This window comes from Bos javanicus, chromosome 12, assembly GCF_032452875.1.
Source record: "Bos javanicus breed banteng chromosome 12, ARS-OSU_banteng_1.0, whole genome shotgun sequence".
In the NCBI taxonomy this organism is placed as follows: domain Eukaryota; kingdom Metazoa; phylum Chordata; class Mammalia; order Artiodactyla; family Bovidae; genus Bos; species Bos javanicus.
The window spans coordinates 16,728,479-16,745,468 of NC_083879.1; the positions used below are offsets into that span (position 1 = coordinate 16,728,479).

The 16,990-nt window shown below is 39.2% G+C and overlaps 1 protein-coding gene across 3 annotated transcripts in view; it reads left to right on the forward strand.

Moving 5' to 3' along the window:
- Positions 1 to 16,990, forward strand: part of LRCH1 (leucine rich repeats and calponin homology domain containing 1) — a 213,350-nt gene that overhangs the window by 105,849 nt on the left and 90,511 nt on the right. For all 3 annotated transcript variants that reach the window (XM_061434584.1, XM_061434585.1, XM_061434586.1), the window contains exon 2: positions 651 to 795. In XM_061434584.1, the coding sequence (XP_061290568.1) occupies positions 651 to 795 (145 nt within the window). The remainder of the gene's footprint in view (positions 1 to 650; positions 796 to 16,990) is intronic.

Here is a 16,990-nt window from a genome sequence, read left to right on the forward strand (position 1 = left end):
GAGCACAGAGTCTTAGCTAGTGGGCCACCAGAGAAGTCCCCACTGGTACTGTCTTTGGTACACTTGGCCAAGGGAGCCAGTTTTACCGCAGATCATGCAGCAGACACGGTATCCATCCTTAACAGACAACAGAGTTGTCTAGTACATTGTAGGTACTTAGTAATTCTGGTGAATGAAATACTTGTTTAGTATCTACTGTGTGTTTGGAAAAGGTATAAAAGACATGTTCAGAGACAATATGTTATGAATGCAAAATTGAATTAAATAGTTTAAATATTAAGGCAAATGTGTATTCAGATATATTAAAGGATTCGATTTACATACTCATCTGGGGGAGAAACCATTTTCAGATGGAGAAAAAAGTAAATATTGATTCAGTTACCCTGTACCTGGCCTGAATTTACAAACTGATATAGAGAGCTAAAACTGTTTCAGTAGTATTTTTGTTCTTCTATATGAATTGGGCTATAATGCTAGGAAATGGGAATCACAACTCTGTAGTAAGAGTGGTACAAAAAATAATGTTGATCTAAATTTAGATTATAATATTTATTTTAAACTGTGTTAAAGAAAAGGTATTGATAGTTGATAAGATTGTATTGGATTATGTTGAAGATATATTGACAAAATATTCTTTCCTTTTCTCTTAGATTTATCTAAAAACAGACTGGTTGAAGTTCCAATGGAGTTGTGCCATTTTGTATCACTGGAAATTCTTAATCTGTATCATAATTGTATCAGAGTCATTCCGGAGGCCATCATTAATCTACAGATGCTGACTTACTTAAATTTAAGGTAGGTTTAAAAAAGAAAAAAGATCACTTGCATTTCTGTCAGTTTTTTTCTCTCTGATCTTTTCTGATCACCCTTTGAAATAAATCACATGAAGATTATTGAAGAAATATCTTTTATAATACATTTATAGTGCCATTATTATTGTTTTTGGTGCTCGACTTCTCAATGTCAATAGGGCAAGATGTTTGGCTTCTTAAGATAATTGATACAGCATCATTTATACTTTTTGTCTGATACTTGGAAGGTTGTTGGTCTGTTTTCTTCGGATATTGATGTAGATTTTGGAGGAGGAAGGCTGAAGGAAGTGAGAAAGGATTGATGGTTGAGGCAGATTAGGACCTTCCTGGTTTTGGAGATTATTGGAAACATTGGATTTGCTACCCACAGTTGACTGAACCTGTTCACTTTAGGTCACTAGAGAAAGCTGAGGAGGAACACTGAGCCACTCTAGCAAGATATGACTTTGCTGTCTTTAGCCCATTAAATTAGGTCAGTGTTTGCTGAGTTTGGGTCAGTGGTCTGTACTGACTCTCTGATTAACCACAACACAGTGTAACCTATTAATGTACTGAGTAGCCCTGAAGTTAAGAAAACTAAGAGTTTTAAAGCCTAGCTTTTAGACTTTCGCTGCTGTGACTGTCAGCTTTTCTGGCCTGATTTTGACTCCTTGATACTTAAATCCTGGCTCACATCTGGGATATCAGGCAAGAGGGGGAGCTGTTCTATCAAGTCTGTCTCTACTATTAAAACAAAGTTGCAGAGTTCAAGCCTGAGCAGCCATCACTCTTGTCAGTTGCATTATCTTACTCTGCAAAGGATAGGGCCTGACTAGCAGGGTTTGTGCTGTGAAACAAATATGCAGCCTTCAAAGTGCAAGATTCCCAGTAAACCAGGTATAGTATTAATTTATGATAGAGAATAATGTCATTTATATTTTAGGGTTTTTATTTGTTTGGTTTGGTTTACCACTGATGGTTAGAAATCTTCTGCAGCTTTCTTTGTTGTCAAAAATGGGCTTCCTTTGCATTTCATTAGGACTGTATATCTTTTCCCTTGGGAGTGAAAAATAAATCCTAGCCATGTTTTTAAGTGGCCTTTATTTCATTTTTGGTAAATAAGATGTAAACTATTATTATTATTACTACTAGAAGCTCAACAGAGCCAACTTTCATTTTTTCCAGGTTTCTAGTTCATTTGAGTTTTCTTGTGTAAGAACCATTCATACCATTTCTGCTGCAGCAGAGTATTAATTACCTGGAATTGCCTGATGGAGCCAGCATAGTGATGTCTATAGACATGGCTTATTATCTCCCTAAAACATCTGTCTTCTAGTCCCAGCCCACATAGGGGAAATAACCCAAGAGCATATGTCGTTGGTCTGTTTATTTTACTGACCTACTCCTGATACTTTCACCTCCAGCAGCCTGCTTTCAACAATTAAATAGATTTAACTTTGCATTATTGTACAGTATTAAATATATATATATACACACTGAGAAACCTTGGGGTAACAGATGATGTATTTCTTCTGGCATGATATAAACTATAAAATTCTACAAATACTAGGGAATCTAATCTCAGCATTTATATTTTGCTTTAAAAGCAGTAATAAAATTGTTTTTGATAGGATGATTTTTATGTTGAGGCTAGTTGAAGGTAGAATAATGTTACTGTTCTCAGATGGTAGAAAGACTGTATTGGAATATGAATCTCAGGAGTCTTTCAATTAAGAACAGAGAGAATTTATTGGAACTGTTAATGGTTGAAGTTGTGTTTGGCATATTGTAAACAAAGTCTTGTGACGTATTTCTAGGTAAAAGAAAGAAAAGAAATAAAGGGGTCATTAAGCACCCAACTTTTTAAACTTTGTTTTCTTCTGATAATGGTTTCATTTCTCACTGGATTTAATTTCTCTATTTTTGGTCCCATTTATATGGTGGTGGTTTAGTCACTAAGTCGTGTCCAACTCTTACAACCCCATAGACTGTAGCCCACAAGGCTCCTCTGTCCATGGGATTCTCCAGGCAAGAATACTGGAGTGGGTTGCCATTTCCTTCTCCAGGGTATCTTTCCAACCCAGGAATCATTTATATAGGTCATTTTTATTTTGTTTTGGTTTTCTTTGCTCACATTTCCTACTTTAATATTACCATCTTTTAGGACATTTTCTCTAGTGTTGAATCATAGCTCTTCAAAGGAATTGATAAATAAATGGATGAAAGTAAGAAAAAATGTATCTCTTACTTTTCAGAGATACTCTTAATATGTCAAGGTATATGAAAAATGTATGTGTCTCATCTAAAATGGTGCTATATGTACATATGTGATTATCTTTGGTGACTTCTATCACATTTACTTTAAGAATGTCACCTAAAATAGCAACACAGGGCAATTTTTAAAGTGAGCAGGAGATGGTCATCTTTTCTATTCATTTATAAGGCCTCTAACTCCTGTTTGATTATTAGATTTTTGAAATGAAAATTCTAGGAATAAGACCTTTGTACTGAGTTTTTCTTTGTGGGAGAGATTTGAGGTAGAATGTTAAATTTGCCTAAATGGTTTATTTGTAGCTTCTGAAATGGTGGGTGACTGTCACATCTGTTTATCTATAAATGTGTAATACAATAATATCTAGAAGATGCCAGTGGCATCTAGTTAAATTGTAAGTCTTCTAAGAGATGTTGAGTAATGACATCCCATGATAATAGTGTTGTTTGTGTGAGTTCTCCCTGTCTTCAGGCTACCATCTCCACTCCCAGCCACCACCACTCCGACTCTGAAGGCAGCTGGTAACCAGAAGGAATGTAGAATGTTGTGTTTGTCTGTGATCATGACAGATGTCCCCTTCACAACAACCAGGGTTGGGCACTGTGGCCTTTTCGTGTCTTTCTCCTGAAAACTTAAGTCAACAAAATAAAATGAATGGGTGTGGTGAAGAGGCATGGTAGGATTCTGTTGACTCCTGGCCTTCAGAGAGAAGCTGCCAATCCACATATTAGGAAAAGAGGCAAGATGCTCAGGATGCTGCACAAAGTACTGCTTTGTAGGACAGCTGCTGATCCCCTTTCAGTCCAGGCTTTTGTGTGTGTGTGTGTGATAGTTACAAATTGAATATTATGCCAACGAGAAAAGCTCTTTTTTTAATAGGCCATCTATCTAATTGATTATTTTTTAGTTGAAGTATAGTTGATGTACAGTATTAGATGTTACAAGTGTACAACATAGTCACAATTTTTAAATGTTACGTTCCATTTATAGTTATTATAAAATATTGGCTATATTCCCTGTGTGGTAAAATATATCCTCATGGCTTTTTTATTTTCTAAACCTTGTTTATTTGGCTGTGCTGGGTCTTGGTTGCGGCATACGGGATCTTTGTTGCCATGTGCGGGTTCTTAGGCACGTGAGGTATAGTTCCCTGACTAGGGATTGAACCCAGGCCCCCTGCATTGGGAGCTTGGAGTCTCAACCTCTGGACCACTGAGAAAGTCATGCTTATTTATTTTATACATAATATTGGGTTGGCCAAGAAGTTTGTTTGGGTTTTCCTGCAAGATGGTACAGAAGAACCTGAACGGACTTTTTGGCCAACCCAATAGTTGGTAGCTCTCAATCTCCCAGTCCCGTAATGCCCCTCCCCATGCCCTCTTCCACTGGCAACCACTAGTTTGTTTTCCGTATCTGTGAATCGGTTTCTTTTTCATTATGTTCCCTAGTTTTAGATTCCACATACAAGTGGTATCATACAGCATCTGAAAAGATATATTCTAGATGGAAGCATTTAATCTAAACTGTAGCTAATTTAGATGTGTTGGGGAAGTCAGTATACATTTCAGAAAATTAAGAAAATCCTGTAAATTACTTTTGAGTGCACACTGTAGACTGGGTCAGATGTAGGACGGTCTGAAATAGCTTTAACGGATAGGCAAGTTCAGCTGACTATATCCATAAATACCCCAAATACTTTCTTTTCCATAGTACACTTAGGACTAGAAAGAAAGTGCTGCTCAAGAAAATAGCACAGAGAAGCTGCTTTTCAGATTCCACAGATTTCATGTTGCTGTGCATAACATTAGACATGGTCTCACTGTATTTTTAATTGTTTTCTTTTTTAAAATAAATCACGTGGAGAAATTGCTGATTTTTGTGTGTTCTAAAACAAGAGACGTGTCCTGTGAAGCCACTTTGAATGTATGGGAACCATTCAAAATTGATGACGCCCTCTGGGATGCATTGCATATTCCAGCCGAGTGAACAGTCATAAATATTTGATGGTGTTGTGATGATGACAATAGAGGTGATGATGGTGGTGTGTCACTGCATCTGCAGCTTCTTGGCTGGTAGGATCTCTCAGCGACATTATCTTTAAATGTCAAATGGCTGTTTGGTGCCAGCAACCCAATCCCATCTTAGACTAGCGATGGGTTTAATTAGTACATGGAAAGAAAACCTTTACTGTAAAACACAGTTAAAAACACTTCAGCGTTTCCTATTTTTTGATCTCGCCGTAGAAATGTCCTGTTTGTGGAAAACATTACTTTATTGCTGTTTATGTAGTGTGCCTTTGAAGAAACTGGGCTTGTAATCTTTTCTTCTTGGTGTTTACAACAGAAGGTTATGTTGATTTAATGTACGTGCCACTGTGTCTTCTCCTGTTAGAAAGCGTCTTAATCCAAGAAATGTGGCCAAGAACAATACAAGTGATTAAACAAGACTTGTTCCTATATCGGAACAAACACTTTGAACCTGGTACATGGGAAGACCTCACAAAGTGTAAAACCTATTTTAAGCAGTTGGAGAGGTTGTTGTTGATGAGACTCATGAAGAAAATGTACCTTAGAAAGTTTTTAGAAGAACACAGAGCAGAAAAGCTTTTGGCAAGTGTCTGGGTGTTGTGAATGAAACTAAGAATAGGGAGCTTAGCTTCAACGTTTCATCTCAGAGATTTGGGGGAGCAGAAGCTGCCCCCAAAAGGCACATTCTTCACAGCATTTGATCATAGTGTTTCCAGAACTCTTGGTTAGTGGTTTTACTGTTCTGGGGTGAAACGTGCAGAGCCAGGAGCTGGTTTATTCATTAGAAGCCCCTTTCTCTGCCAGCATCTTAGGTATTGCCTATAAAGAAGGGGGGCCGTCTCTTGAGCAGAATGTTATCACACCATACAAGGAATCTTTATTGGCTGCTTTTTCTGAAGCCTGGCATCCTTTTTGGCTGCTTAACAATGTGCAGAAAGAGCCAACTTCCTGATGGCTGTATATAACCTGTATCCCCACATTCCTTTGGGGGCTCATTTGGAGAATAATCTTTAATCCTCAGACTGTAGCTCTCTATTTGAAGGACTTGGGGGAAGCATCCTGCATCCTAGGTTTGCCTTAGAAAGCATAGATTTTATAATTTTTGTTATGAACAAAAACTAATTTCATTGTTTCTCAGAATCTTAATTTTATCCCTGAGAAACACAGCTTCTCCTTGCATTGACCTTCCTGAAGAATCTCTCAATTATAGGATAGTATTTTTGTCTTTCTAGAAACAGAGAAAATGGGTGATGTCTTCTTAAACTGGAAAAAGGAGAGGAGTTTTGCTCATTCAAGCTTGTATCACTCTTATATGAAGATCATAGGAGTTTTTCCTCATTCAGACTTGTATTGCTCTTTTACGAAAATCATATCTGGTTCAAAGGGGAAAGGAGAATATTTAGGTATGTGTATATATATATACATACATACATATACACACACACATATATATGTGTATACACACACACACACACACACACACACATATATGTGTGTATATATATATATATATTTCAGAGAAGGCAATGGCACCCCACTCCAGTACTCTTGTTTGGAAAATCCCATGGACGGAGGAGCCTGTTAGGCTGCAATCCATGGGGTCGCTAAGAGTCGGACACGACTGAGCGACTTCACTTTCACTTTTCACTTTCATGCATTGGAGAAGGAAATGGCAACCCACTCCAGTGTTCTTGCCTGGAGAATCCCAGGGACGGGGGAGCCTGGTGGGCTACCTTCTGTGGGGTCGCACAGAGTCGGAAACGACTGAAGTGACTGACTTAGCATAGCATATATATATATTTGGAACTTGCCTTTGGTAACTAGGTTGTGCTTTGTGAAATGACTGATCATCAGGAAGACACCAAAATACAATAAACCGTGTTGGAATTTGGAAGTATCATCTTAAAATTTGAAAATATTTTCCATAGACTGCTGGAGTAGAAAGTGGTCATCAGAGTTACCCATCGCAGGAGCAGCAGCTTGGGGTTGAAGCCTTGCCTTTTCTAATGCGCTTACTGGGCATTTGTCTTTAAGGTGGAACCTTTAGGCAACAGCCCTTAAAAATTTTAGTTCATATTTATAAATTATTGTGCCGGGAAAGTTATTAGCATTGGTAGTTGAAGGGCTTTATTAAGTGTGAATATGTTCATAATAGGTATTTCTTATCAGACTCCATTCCTGTTAGTATAGCCTAAGCTTGGCAAGACTTCCATAAGGGATTTTTCCATTCTTCATATCACCTGATCACAGACGTGGTTTTAGATCAGTGTTTGTATGAAAAAAAAAAACAGAGGAACACAAAAGGGGCATTATGGCTTATGACAGCTAGACTGCTGTCAGAATTTGTTGGGTTTGTTTTCAGTTCTGCTTCTGATCTTAATAAAACCTCTAAGATCTTTGTGCTGCAGATTTGCTTTCTGAAAATAGGATGAACACTCTCTCCCAATGCACTGTATAAATTTTCCTGTTTATGTTCATTCTCAACGTTTTTCCTGCAAGCCCCAAATGAACACGCTGCAAATTACATTTCTATTTCTCATCGGATGGACCAAAGCTCTTTGAAACATTGCCATTTCATCAACAACAAGCTTATAGTTCCTCCAAGAATGTTACAGTTTTCCAAGTCTTAAAACAAGTGTCGTAGATGAAGAGAGGAAAAGGAAGAAAAATAGAACGTAAACATGTGAAAGGAGGTGTGGAAGTCTGGAAAAACTTTCACCATTGTCATCATCATCACCTCTACCTCATCAGTTCTTAACAGCTAAATATGAGCTGTTACACTGTCATATTTGAGCCCTTCAACAGCTCTTTACTTGAGATGGGAAATAGGAAAGTGATGCATCCCTAAAACACATTATTTCGTAAATAAGAATCGTGGGAATTAGAGAAGCTTATTTCTGTGGCCTTTACTATTTGCTCAGCACTTTCCCCGTTGCCATCTTGTTTGATACTGTGCTCTGCTGCAGTCCATGCCCTTTGGACCATTTCAGAATCGTAAACATAGTTTATGAATTAAAACATAGAGAATTTTCCAGTAGGCCAACCTAAATATTTAAATAAGGGAATTAAAAATATTCATGCTACTATATCCATGCTTTAAAGTTTTTTAATGCCTATAAATTTGTGCCTTTCTTTTTCCCTTTATTTATTATTTTCAGAAGTTTGTTTTTTGTGTATGTTTTAAAATTTCAATGACCAACTCTTTTGATATTTTCTTTTCCATGAATTTCTGATACTGTCATATTTCCTTTGGTCTACTTTCTAATAGCTTTAGTCTTTTAATTTATGGAGTTTCCAGTTATTGTTCTTTTCTTATAGGAGCATTTAAGGCCATGGGTTTCTCTGTTTTTAATGTTTTAGCACTAAAGTTTTGGTGATTCCCAGAAGTTTTGATATATAGTATTTAAAAAAATCACTCCTAAATCATTTCTGATTTCCCGTGTTTCATTTTTGACCCATGAGTTTTCTATAGAGCAGATTTTAATAGTTGGCTTTTAAAATTGATTTTTAATCGCATTACATTTGGAGGATGTTTTGTTTGACATTGTTTCTTTAGGTTGGTTGGTATTTGCTCTATAGCCCACGCATAGTTAATTTTGTAAATATTCCACATGAACTTGGAAGGAATGTATGCTAAGTGCTATGGACTGGATTCTAGTAAACCCACTAAGTGTAACTTCCTGTTGCTTTTGCATCTCACTTATTTAGGGGTTTCCTCTTATAACGTGCATTCGTCAGTAGTGCATTCACTGAGAGGATATAAGTGCAGTCTTCTTCTGAAATGACTTTCTTTACTCATTTTTAAGATTCAACTATTTGTACAAAATTTTCATTTGTACTAATATAAAGTTTTAAGTTGACAGCTGTTTTCTATTGTGTTTCAAAGATATTAGATTTTCTGGCCTCTGTTTTACTGTTTTAAGTTTGTAGAAAATCTTCTATATTTTTTCCTTTGATTTCTTCTCATATCTTTGTCTTTGGTGTTTCTGCACTTTATGCTATGATATGCACAGAGATATTATTTTGATTTATCTGACTGTACACTTAATTTTGCTTCCTAAGTCTAAAGATTCATGTCTTTCATCAATTCTAAAAACAAAAAATAGTTATTACCTTTTTAAATACTGCACCTTCCTCTATTTCTCTGTTACTTCTATTTTTTTAGTGTACTCCCTGTTGGTTATATGTTAGACCTCTCATTCTCTCACATTTTTAGTCTCTTTGTTAGTTCTCATTTCTTTATATTTGGGTAATATTTTTTAAGCATGAATATGCCTTTAACATATCAAGAGTGAAAGTGCAGTAATAACTGTGAAAGCAGGAAAAATGGTAGTACCATGAGATTCCGTAATGGAAAAGAGTTTTAGTGATTGAGATGCATGGCATAAGAACTGTGCATTTTGACTCATTAGTGAAACCTGATGCACTCTCTTCTGTTTCCAGTGGTGTACTTTGTTGGTTGCCTCAAAACAAATCGATACAGTAAGCTCCCTCAGTGCAAAACTTCAAGTTACAAACTTTCAAGTGTATGAACTTGTGTTCGCATGTTCAGTCACGTAAATGGGTTGTGTGTCTGGGGTACATTGTCACGTGCGTGCATCCTCTACAGATGGTTGCAATTTTGTGTACTGTTCAGGATTGTATAGAGTACGGTAGTAGCATCTCCCGCCTCCTCCCTTCCTCTAGTCCGTAGCTCCTCCTTCCTGCTTACTCGATGCCAGCCCCCGTATGCCAGCTGTTGTACTGTACTCCTTTATTTTCAAGGTACTGTACTGTAAGATTAAAAATGTTTTCTTTTTTGTGTTTGTTTTTTATGTATTATTTATGTGAAAGGTACTGCAAGCCTATTACAATGCAGTACCATATAGCCAATTGTGTTAGCTGGGTACCCAGGCTAACTTTATTGGTCTTAGGAACAAATTAGACTCAGGAATGCACTTTTGGAACAAAACTCATTCATTTGTGGAGGACTCTATGGTACTGAATTTCTTTGAGTTTTTTTTTTTTTTTTTAATTATAAAACTTGATGAGAACTAGTCTTGTTCCTTTTGGCTTTATATTGAAGTTTGTGACAATTTGACTTCCTAATCTTCAATCTTGTCTTTGTTGAACTCTGTCCTCCCCCCCACCCTTTTTTTAAGTCTTTTCGGCATCCTCCATACTTTCTTCCCTGAAATTAGGGCTTTAAGGAAGTAGGTTTTGACTGCAGTTTGGAGGTCTAGTGGCCAACCCAGGGTTTCACTTTGGTTCTCTTTGCGTTCTTACTTGCTTGCAGTAACAATTACAGTAACTGGACAAATAAAATTTTTGTTAAGAGTTGTTTTTGAGAAAAAGAGACACAGTATTGGTTTCCTCAGCTTCCCAATCCAGGTCTAAATGCATCACTTTGTGTTCAAAAGTAATAAAATGCATGCTATAGTGGCTAGAACATTGCAGAATATGGTGTTAAAAATATTATCCTATTTCTGAACAGAATGCTTGTGCTGTGAGAACTTAGGAAGGAGAAATGTTGATAAAATAATGTAGCCAAGAGTTTCAGCGTATGTAATAGCCTCAAATGACATTTTTTTCAGGGATGAGAAATAAAGTCAAGAATAAATATGTATTCTGTAGTTCTTTATCTACAAAGAGTTGAGGGATTGGGTGCTTAGGGTTCAGGAGGACTCATTATGCAGAGGGCAGTTTATTCTGTAAGGCTTTGTATTTCGTCCTCTGTCATTTCTTGGAATACCTTTATACTCTCTGGAACAGATGGACTGTCAGAACAGATGCCATGAGATGATCCTTCTGAATTCAGTTCAGTTGCTCAGTCGTGTCCGACTCTTTGCTAGCCCATGAATCGTAGCATGCCAGGCCTCCCTGTCCATCACCAACTCCTGGAGTTCACCCAAACTCTTGTGCATCGAGTCAGTGATGCCATCCAGTCATCTCATCCTCTGTCATCCCCTTCTTCTCCTGCCCCCAATCCCTCCCAGCATCAGAGTCTTTTCCAATGAGTCAACTCTTCCCACGAGGTGGCCAAAGTATTGGAGTTTCAGCCTCAGCATCAGTCCTTCCAATGAGCACCCAGTACTGGTCTCCTTTAGGATGGACTGGTTGGATCTCCTTGCAGTCCAAGGGACTCTCAAGAGTCTTCTCCAACACCACAGTTCAAAAGCATCAATTCTTTGGCGCTCAGCCTTCTTCACAGTCCAACTCTCACATCCATACGTGACCACAGGAAAAACCATAGCCTTGACTAGATGAACCTTTGTTGGCAAAGTAATGTTTCTGCTTTTGAATATGCTATCTAGGTTGGTCATAACTTTCCTTCCAAGGAGTAAGTGTCTTTTCATTTCATGGCTGCAGTCACCATCTGCAGTGATTTTGGAGCTCAAAAAATAAAGTCTGACACTGTTGCCACTGTTTCCCCATCTATTTCCCATGAAGTGATGGGACCAGATGCCATGATCTTCGTTTTCTGAATGTTGAGCTTTAAGCCAACTTTTTCAGTCTCCTCTTTCACTTTCATCAAGAGGCTTTTTAGTTCCTCTTCACTTTCTGCCATAAGGGTGGTGTCATCTGCATATCTGAGGTTATTGATATTTCTCCCGGCAATCTTGATTCCAGCTTGTGCTTCTTCCAGCCCAGCGTTTCTCATGATGTACTCTGCATATAAGTTAAATAAGCAGGGTGACAATATACAGCCTTGACATACTCCTTTTCCTATTTGGAACCAGTCTGTTGTTCCATGTCCAGTTCTAACTGTTGCTTCCTGACATGCATATAGGTTTCTCAAGAGGCAGGTCAGGTGGTCTGGTATTCCCATCTCTTTCAGAATTTTCCACAGTTTATTGTGATCCACACAGTCAAAGGCTTTGGCCTAGTCAATAAAGCAGAAATAAATGTTTTTCTGGAACTCCCTTGCTTTTTTTCTTATGCTTATTCTCTGAATGGTGAGATCCAAATAGCTAGAAGCTTTGGGTCATTTTGAGAGTTGGATTGTGTGGAACTGTGTTATCTTTTAATCTCAGTTTATCCACCTTATCCTCCTGGAATCAGGCAGTGTTTTTCTGAAACTCCATTTGGCAACTGGCAAACCTTCGCAGAAAGGGATGGGAAAATGATATAAGAAAATTGATCCATTCTACTGAGTGAGTAGTCCTTCTGTTCATAAAAAGAGAATAAGAGAACCAGAGAAAATCTGCTTGCCAAATTCCCTAGGAGAAAAGAAGTTACTTAGTTCCAACCACAGTGAATGCCATTAGCTCCATCAGGGTGTAAGTAGAAGATTGTTGTTTAGTCGCTGAGTTGTGTCAGACTCATTGCAACCCCATGGACTGTAGTTGGCCACTGTCTTCTGTCCTTGGGAGTTTCTAGGCAAGAAAACTGGAATGGGCTGCAACTTCCTACTCCAGGAGATCTTTCAGACCCAGGGATTGAATCCACGTCTCTTGCATTGGCAGGTGGATTCTTTACCACTCAGCCACCAGCATTTCCTAAAAATAAATTCTATGGAAAATCTTCTGTTGGACGGTAATAGGTACGCCTACTTAAGAAAAGTCCATGTATCGTACTATCAGAACTCTTCTCCTTTCTCTGGTGAAGATGAGTGTTAGTCACTCAGTTGTGCCCGATTCTTTGCAACCCCATGGACTGCAGCCCACCAGGCTCCTCTGTCCATGGGATTTCCCAGGTAAGAAGACTGAAGTAGTTTGCCATTTCCTTCTTCAAGGGATCTTCCCGACAGAGATCGAGCCCAGGTCCCCTGCACTGAGCTGTAGGGAAGCCCCCTTCTTTGGTGAGGTCTGTGTATGAGCATCTCCTAGAAAGTGCTGTTCAGAACATCTGTTTCTAAACACTGATTTGGCAGAATGCTGTATCACCTAGAGAACCCTTTAGGAACTGACCTCATGCCTCAAAGAGAATGAGGTTAAAAAGCATATGCCTTAATGATGTCTTGTTCAGAGGCCAAAGAATCTGTATGGACTGGATATGTTGAAAGATAAGATGAAATGTGAGTGGAGAAGAGAAAGGCCCTGGGAAACACTATAGCATACAGTGTGTTCACAGAGCTGCCACCCAGGCTGATTTATTCTTTATTTAGCACATTTTAAATATGTATGTATTTATTATTAATGATTAATTAAAATAGGCAATTCATTTTGAGAAACAAACAAGTACTGAAAAGTGCAAAGAGTGAAAAGTGCATCACTCACTAGTCGTCAGGTTTAAGATTGTTTCCTTCTCCTGAGCTCCTTAGTAAGACTGAACTTTCTCTGGAGTGGGGTGGGGGGATATTTTCAGTTTCTGAGAGCTCTGTATTACATAATGAGGAAAAGAATCACCTTGACCAAAAGTCTGTAGCAGCTGTGTCTTTAAATTGAATTGTCTGTACTGAGATTTTATTGGTGAAACACCACCAGACTTCTTCTCGTTAACACTAATCACCTGTTAAAGATAATTCTTTAAAAAAAAGATAAAATCATAACTCTCATACAAATGTAAAATGTACATCTGTGAAAGATTCTATTTAACCCAGTAATTGATGGAGAACTGATTGAACGTTATATTTTGTTTAAAGGAAAATTCAGTGTGTGCACACACACATACATACAAACTCTAGTGGACTTGATGACATGAATTGACAAATAGTTCCAAAGCTGGTCAGTATCCAGAGGGCAGAAGTCAGTTGCAGTTCCTCTGCACTCATCATGATTCATCTATATTTCTATGAGCAAATGATTTGCACTATGATCATTTCTGCAAACAGAGTTCTAAAATAACTTGAAGTCAGTGAAAGACAGAGGTCATCTGGAAGGATGTGCTAGACAAGACCCCCCACGTAGTTTATGTCTGTATCAAAATTACTTACAGTTTTTTCTGATACACCAAGTAATTTATATTGCCATGTGCAAGAACTGTGTCACTCTGTGAACTATTTGAACAGGACTGTAGGTAGAAGAGGGGCTTTCCTGGTGGCTCAGCAGTAAACAATCTGCCTGCCATGCAGGAGACACAGGAGATGCAGGTTCAATCCCTGGATCGGGAAGATCACCTGGAGGAGGAAATAACAACTCACTCCAGTATTCTTTTTTATTATTATTAATTTATTTATTTTAATTGGAGGCTAATTACCTTGCAATATTGTGGTGGTTTTTGAAAGATGGTCAGAGACATTACTTTGCCAACAAAGGTTGATCTAATCAAGGCTATGGTTTTTCCAGTGGTCATGTATGGATGTGAGAGTTGGACTCTGAAGAAGGCTAAGTGCCAAAGAATTGATGCTTTTGAACTGTGGTGTTGGAGAAGACTCTTGAGAGTCCCTTGGACTGCAAGTAGATCCAACCAGTCCATCCTAAAGGAGATAAGCCCTGGGTGTTCACTGGAAGGACTGATGCTGAAGCTGAAATTCCAATACTTTGGCCACTTCATGGGAAGAGCTGACTCATTAGAAAAGACTCTGATGCTGGGAGGGATTGGGGGCAGGAGGAGAAGGGGATGACAGAGGATGAGATGGCTGGATGGCATCACTGACTTGATGGACATGAATTTGAGTAAATTTCAGGAGTTGGTGACGGACAGGGAGGCCTGGCGTGCTGCATTCATGGGGTCACAAAGAGTCGGACACAACTGAGCAACTGAACTGAACTGAATGACGACCCTATATGCAAGACAGCAGAAGAGACACAGATGTAAAGAACAGACTTTTGGACTCTGTAGGAAAAGGTGAGGGTGGGATGATTTGAGAGAGTAACATTGAAGCATTTATATTACCACTCTAGTTTTCTTGCCTGGAGAATCCCATGTACGAAGGAGCCTGGTAGTCCAGAAGGTTGCAAAGAGTAGGCCACAACTGTAGTGACGGAGCATGCATGCACTCATAGGTAGAAGAAAAAAAATAAAGAGATGTTCAGTAGGGATTGGGAAACTTCTTCTTTCACATCCTGTATTCTAGACTGTGAGGCCATTTGCAGGTAGTAGGTGAGGAAGACCAAAGAGATAGTGGGAATGTTTTGAAGGCAGCACATTGCTTTCACTTTTGTGTGGCCAGTCATGTAAATGGGTGATCTTCAGGGAGTTTGAGAAAACTGATACCTCTGGTGCGTTAGTCTCAGTAAGAGACCCTGTGACCTCAGGATCAGGAGAGAACAGCCTAGGGCCTTGGCAGAGGCAGCCTTTGAGCATCTGACAGCGGTGCCCAAATCTGCAGACACTTGTTTCAAGAGTTATCACCACCAGTCTGGAATCCTTCATTCCCCCTTACAGGATAAGACCTATACAGGATGTCTCGCTTTCTTTATTCCTTGTGCTCATGCTCAGTCGCTTCAGTTGCGTCTGACTCTTTGCAACCCCATGACTGCAGCCTGCCAGGCTCCTCTGTCCATGGGGATTCTCCAGGCAAGAACACTGGAGTGGATTGCCATGCCCTCCTCCAGGGGGCCTTCCTGACCAGGGGTTGAACCCACGTCTCCTGTACTGTGGGCGGATTCTTTACCCACTGAGCCACTTGGGAAGCCTGGATATATGTATCCATATAGCTGACTCACTTTGCTGTACAGCAGAAACTAACACAACACTGTAAAGCCGCTATAGTCCAGTAAAATTTTTGTTAAGAGTCACTGAATTTTTATACGCAGTAAGAAATATTGGTTGCTCCAACACTTAAAATCCCTGATCCACGTTCAAGTCGGAGGTAGGAGATCACAGCTCAGGGGGATGTGGCCTGTCTTGGTAGGAGTTGCGCTTCAAGATTCCTTTACATTTCACGTTTTATCAGTGCACTCAGGCAGCACAGCACTCAGTAGGTGTGAAACTAACCGGATTCCTTTCAACATTCAACACCATAGCATCTTCTTTCCTTGGTTTGGTCACATGCTTTCCTGCCCACTCTTCTCCTCCTTTCTATCTCTTCTCTGTTCCTGTGTCTGGATGTTCTTTCTCTTCCTGCACCTAAATGGTAGGATTCCCCAAAACTCCATCTTTGGTCCCTAAATCTTGTCTCTCAGACCTCATGCCTTATGTGTGTGTGTCCAGTACATTCTATGTCACTTTGACTTATTTTAACACTAGTCCTCATTTTCCCAGTTGACTAAAATCCAGTTTTTCTTAGATGTCTTTTGACATCTCTCAAAATTCAACATGTGTTAAACTGAGCCTATTCTTTTCTTTCCCAAATCAGTGTATTTGGAACCTGGTTCCTGGCCATGCTCCTACAGCTTTTCTCCAGTCCCCCACCCACCAGCTTGGAATCTCAGAGACAATCTTTGACCCTTTGCTCCATTGCTTTTTATATAAAACCAGTTATTGAATCGCCAGCCTAGCACCTCACTCCATCTTGCTTAAAATTCAGAGGCCTTTTCCTACTGCTTTCTTGGTTTGCCTTTATTATTTTTTAATTAATTTATTTTAACTGGAGGCTAATTACTTTACAGTGTTGTAGTGGTTTTTGCCATACATTGACATGAATCAGCCATGGATGTACATGTGTCCCCCATCCTGAACCCCCCTCCCACCTCTCTCCCCATCCCATCCCTCTGGGTCATCCCAGTGCACCAGCCCTGAGTGCCCTGTCCCATGCATTGAACCTGGACTGGTGATCTGTTTCACATATGATAATATGCATGTTTCAATGCTATTCTCTCAAATCATCCCACCCTCGCCTTCTCCCACAGAGTCCAAAAGTCTGTTCTTTACATCTGTGCCTCTTTTGCTGTGGTTTGCCTTTATTTTTTATTCCAAAGTAAAATGAGCAGAGGCTATATTGTGTTGAGGGAAAACCACAGACTTTGACCTGAAGCCCAGCCCGCCTGATTTCATATCTTAGCACAGAGTGACTCATTAGTTAGACACCTTGAAGCAAGTGATTTAAATTCTCTTTGTATCTGAAAAGTGTGTGCCCTTGTGCTCAGTTGCTCAGT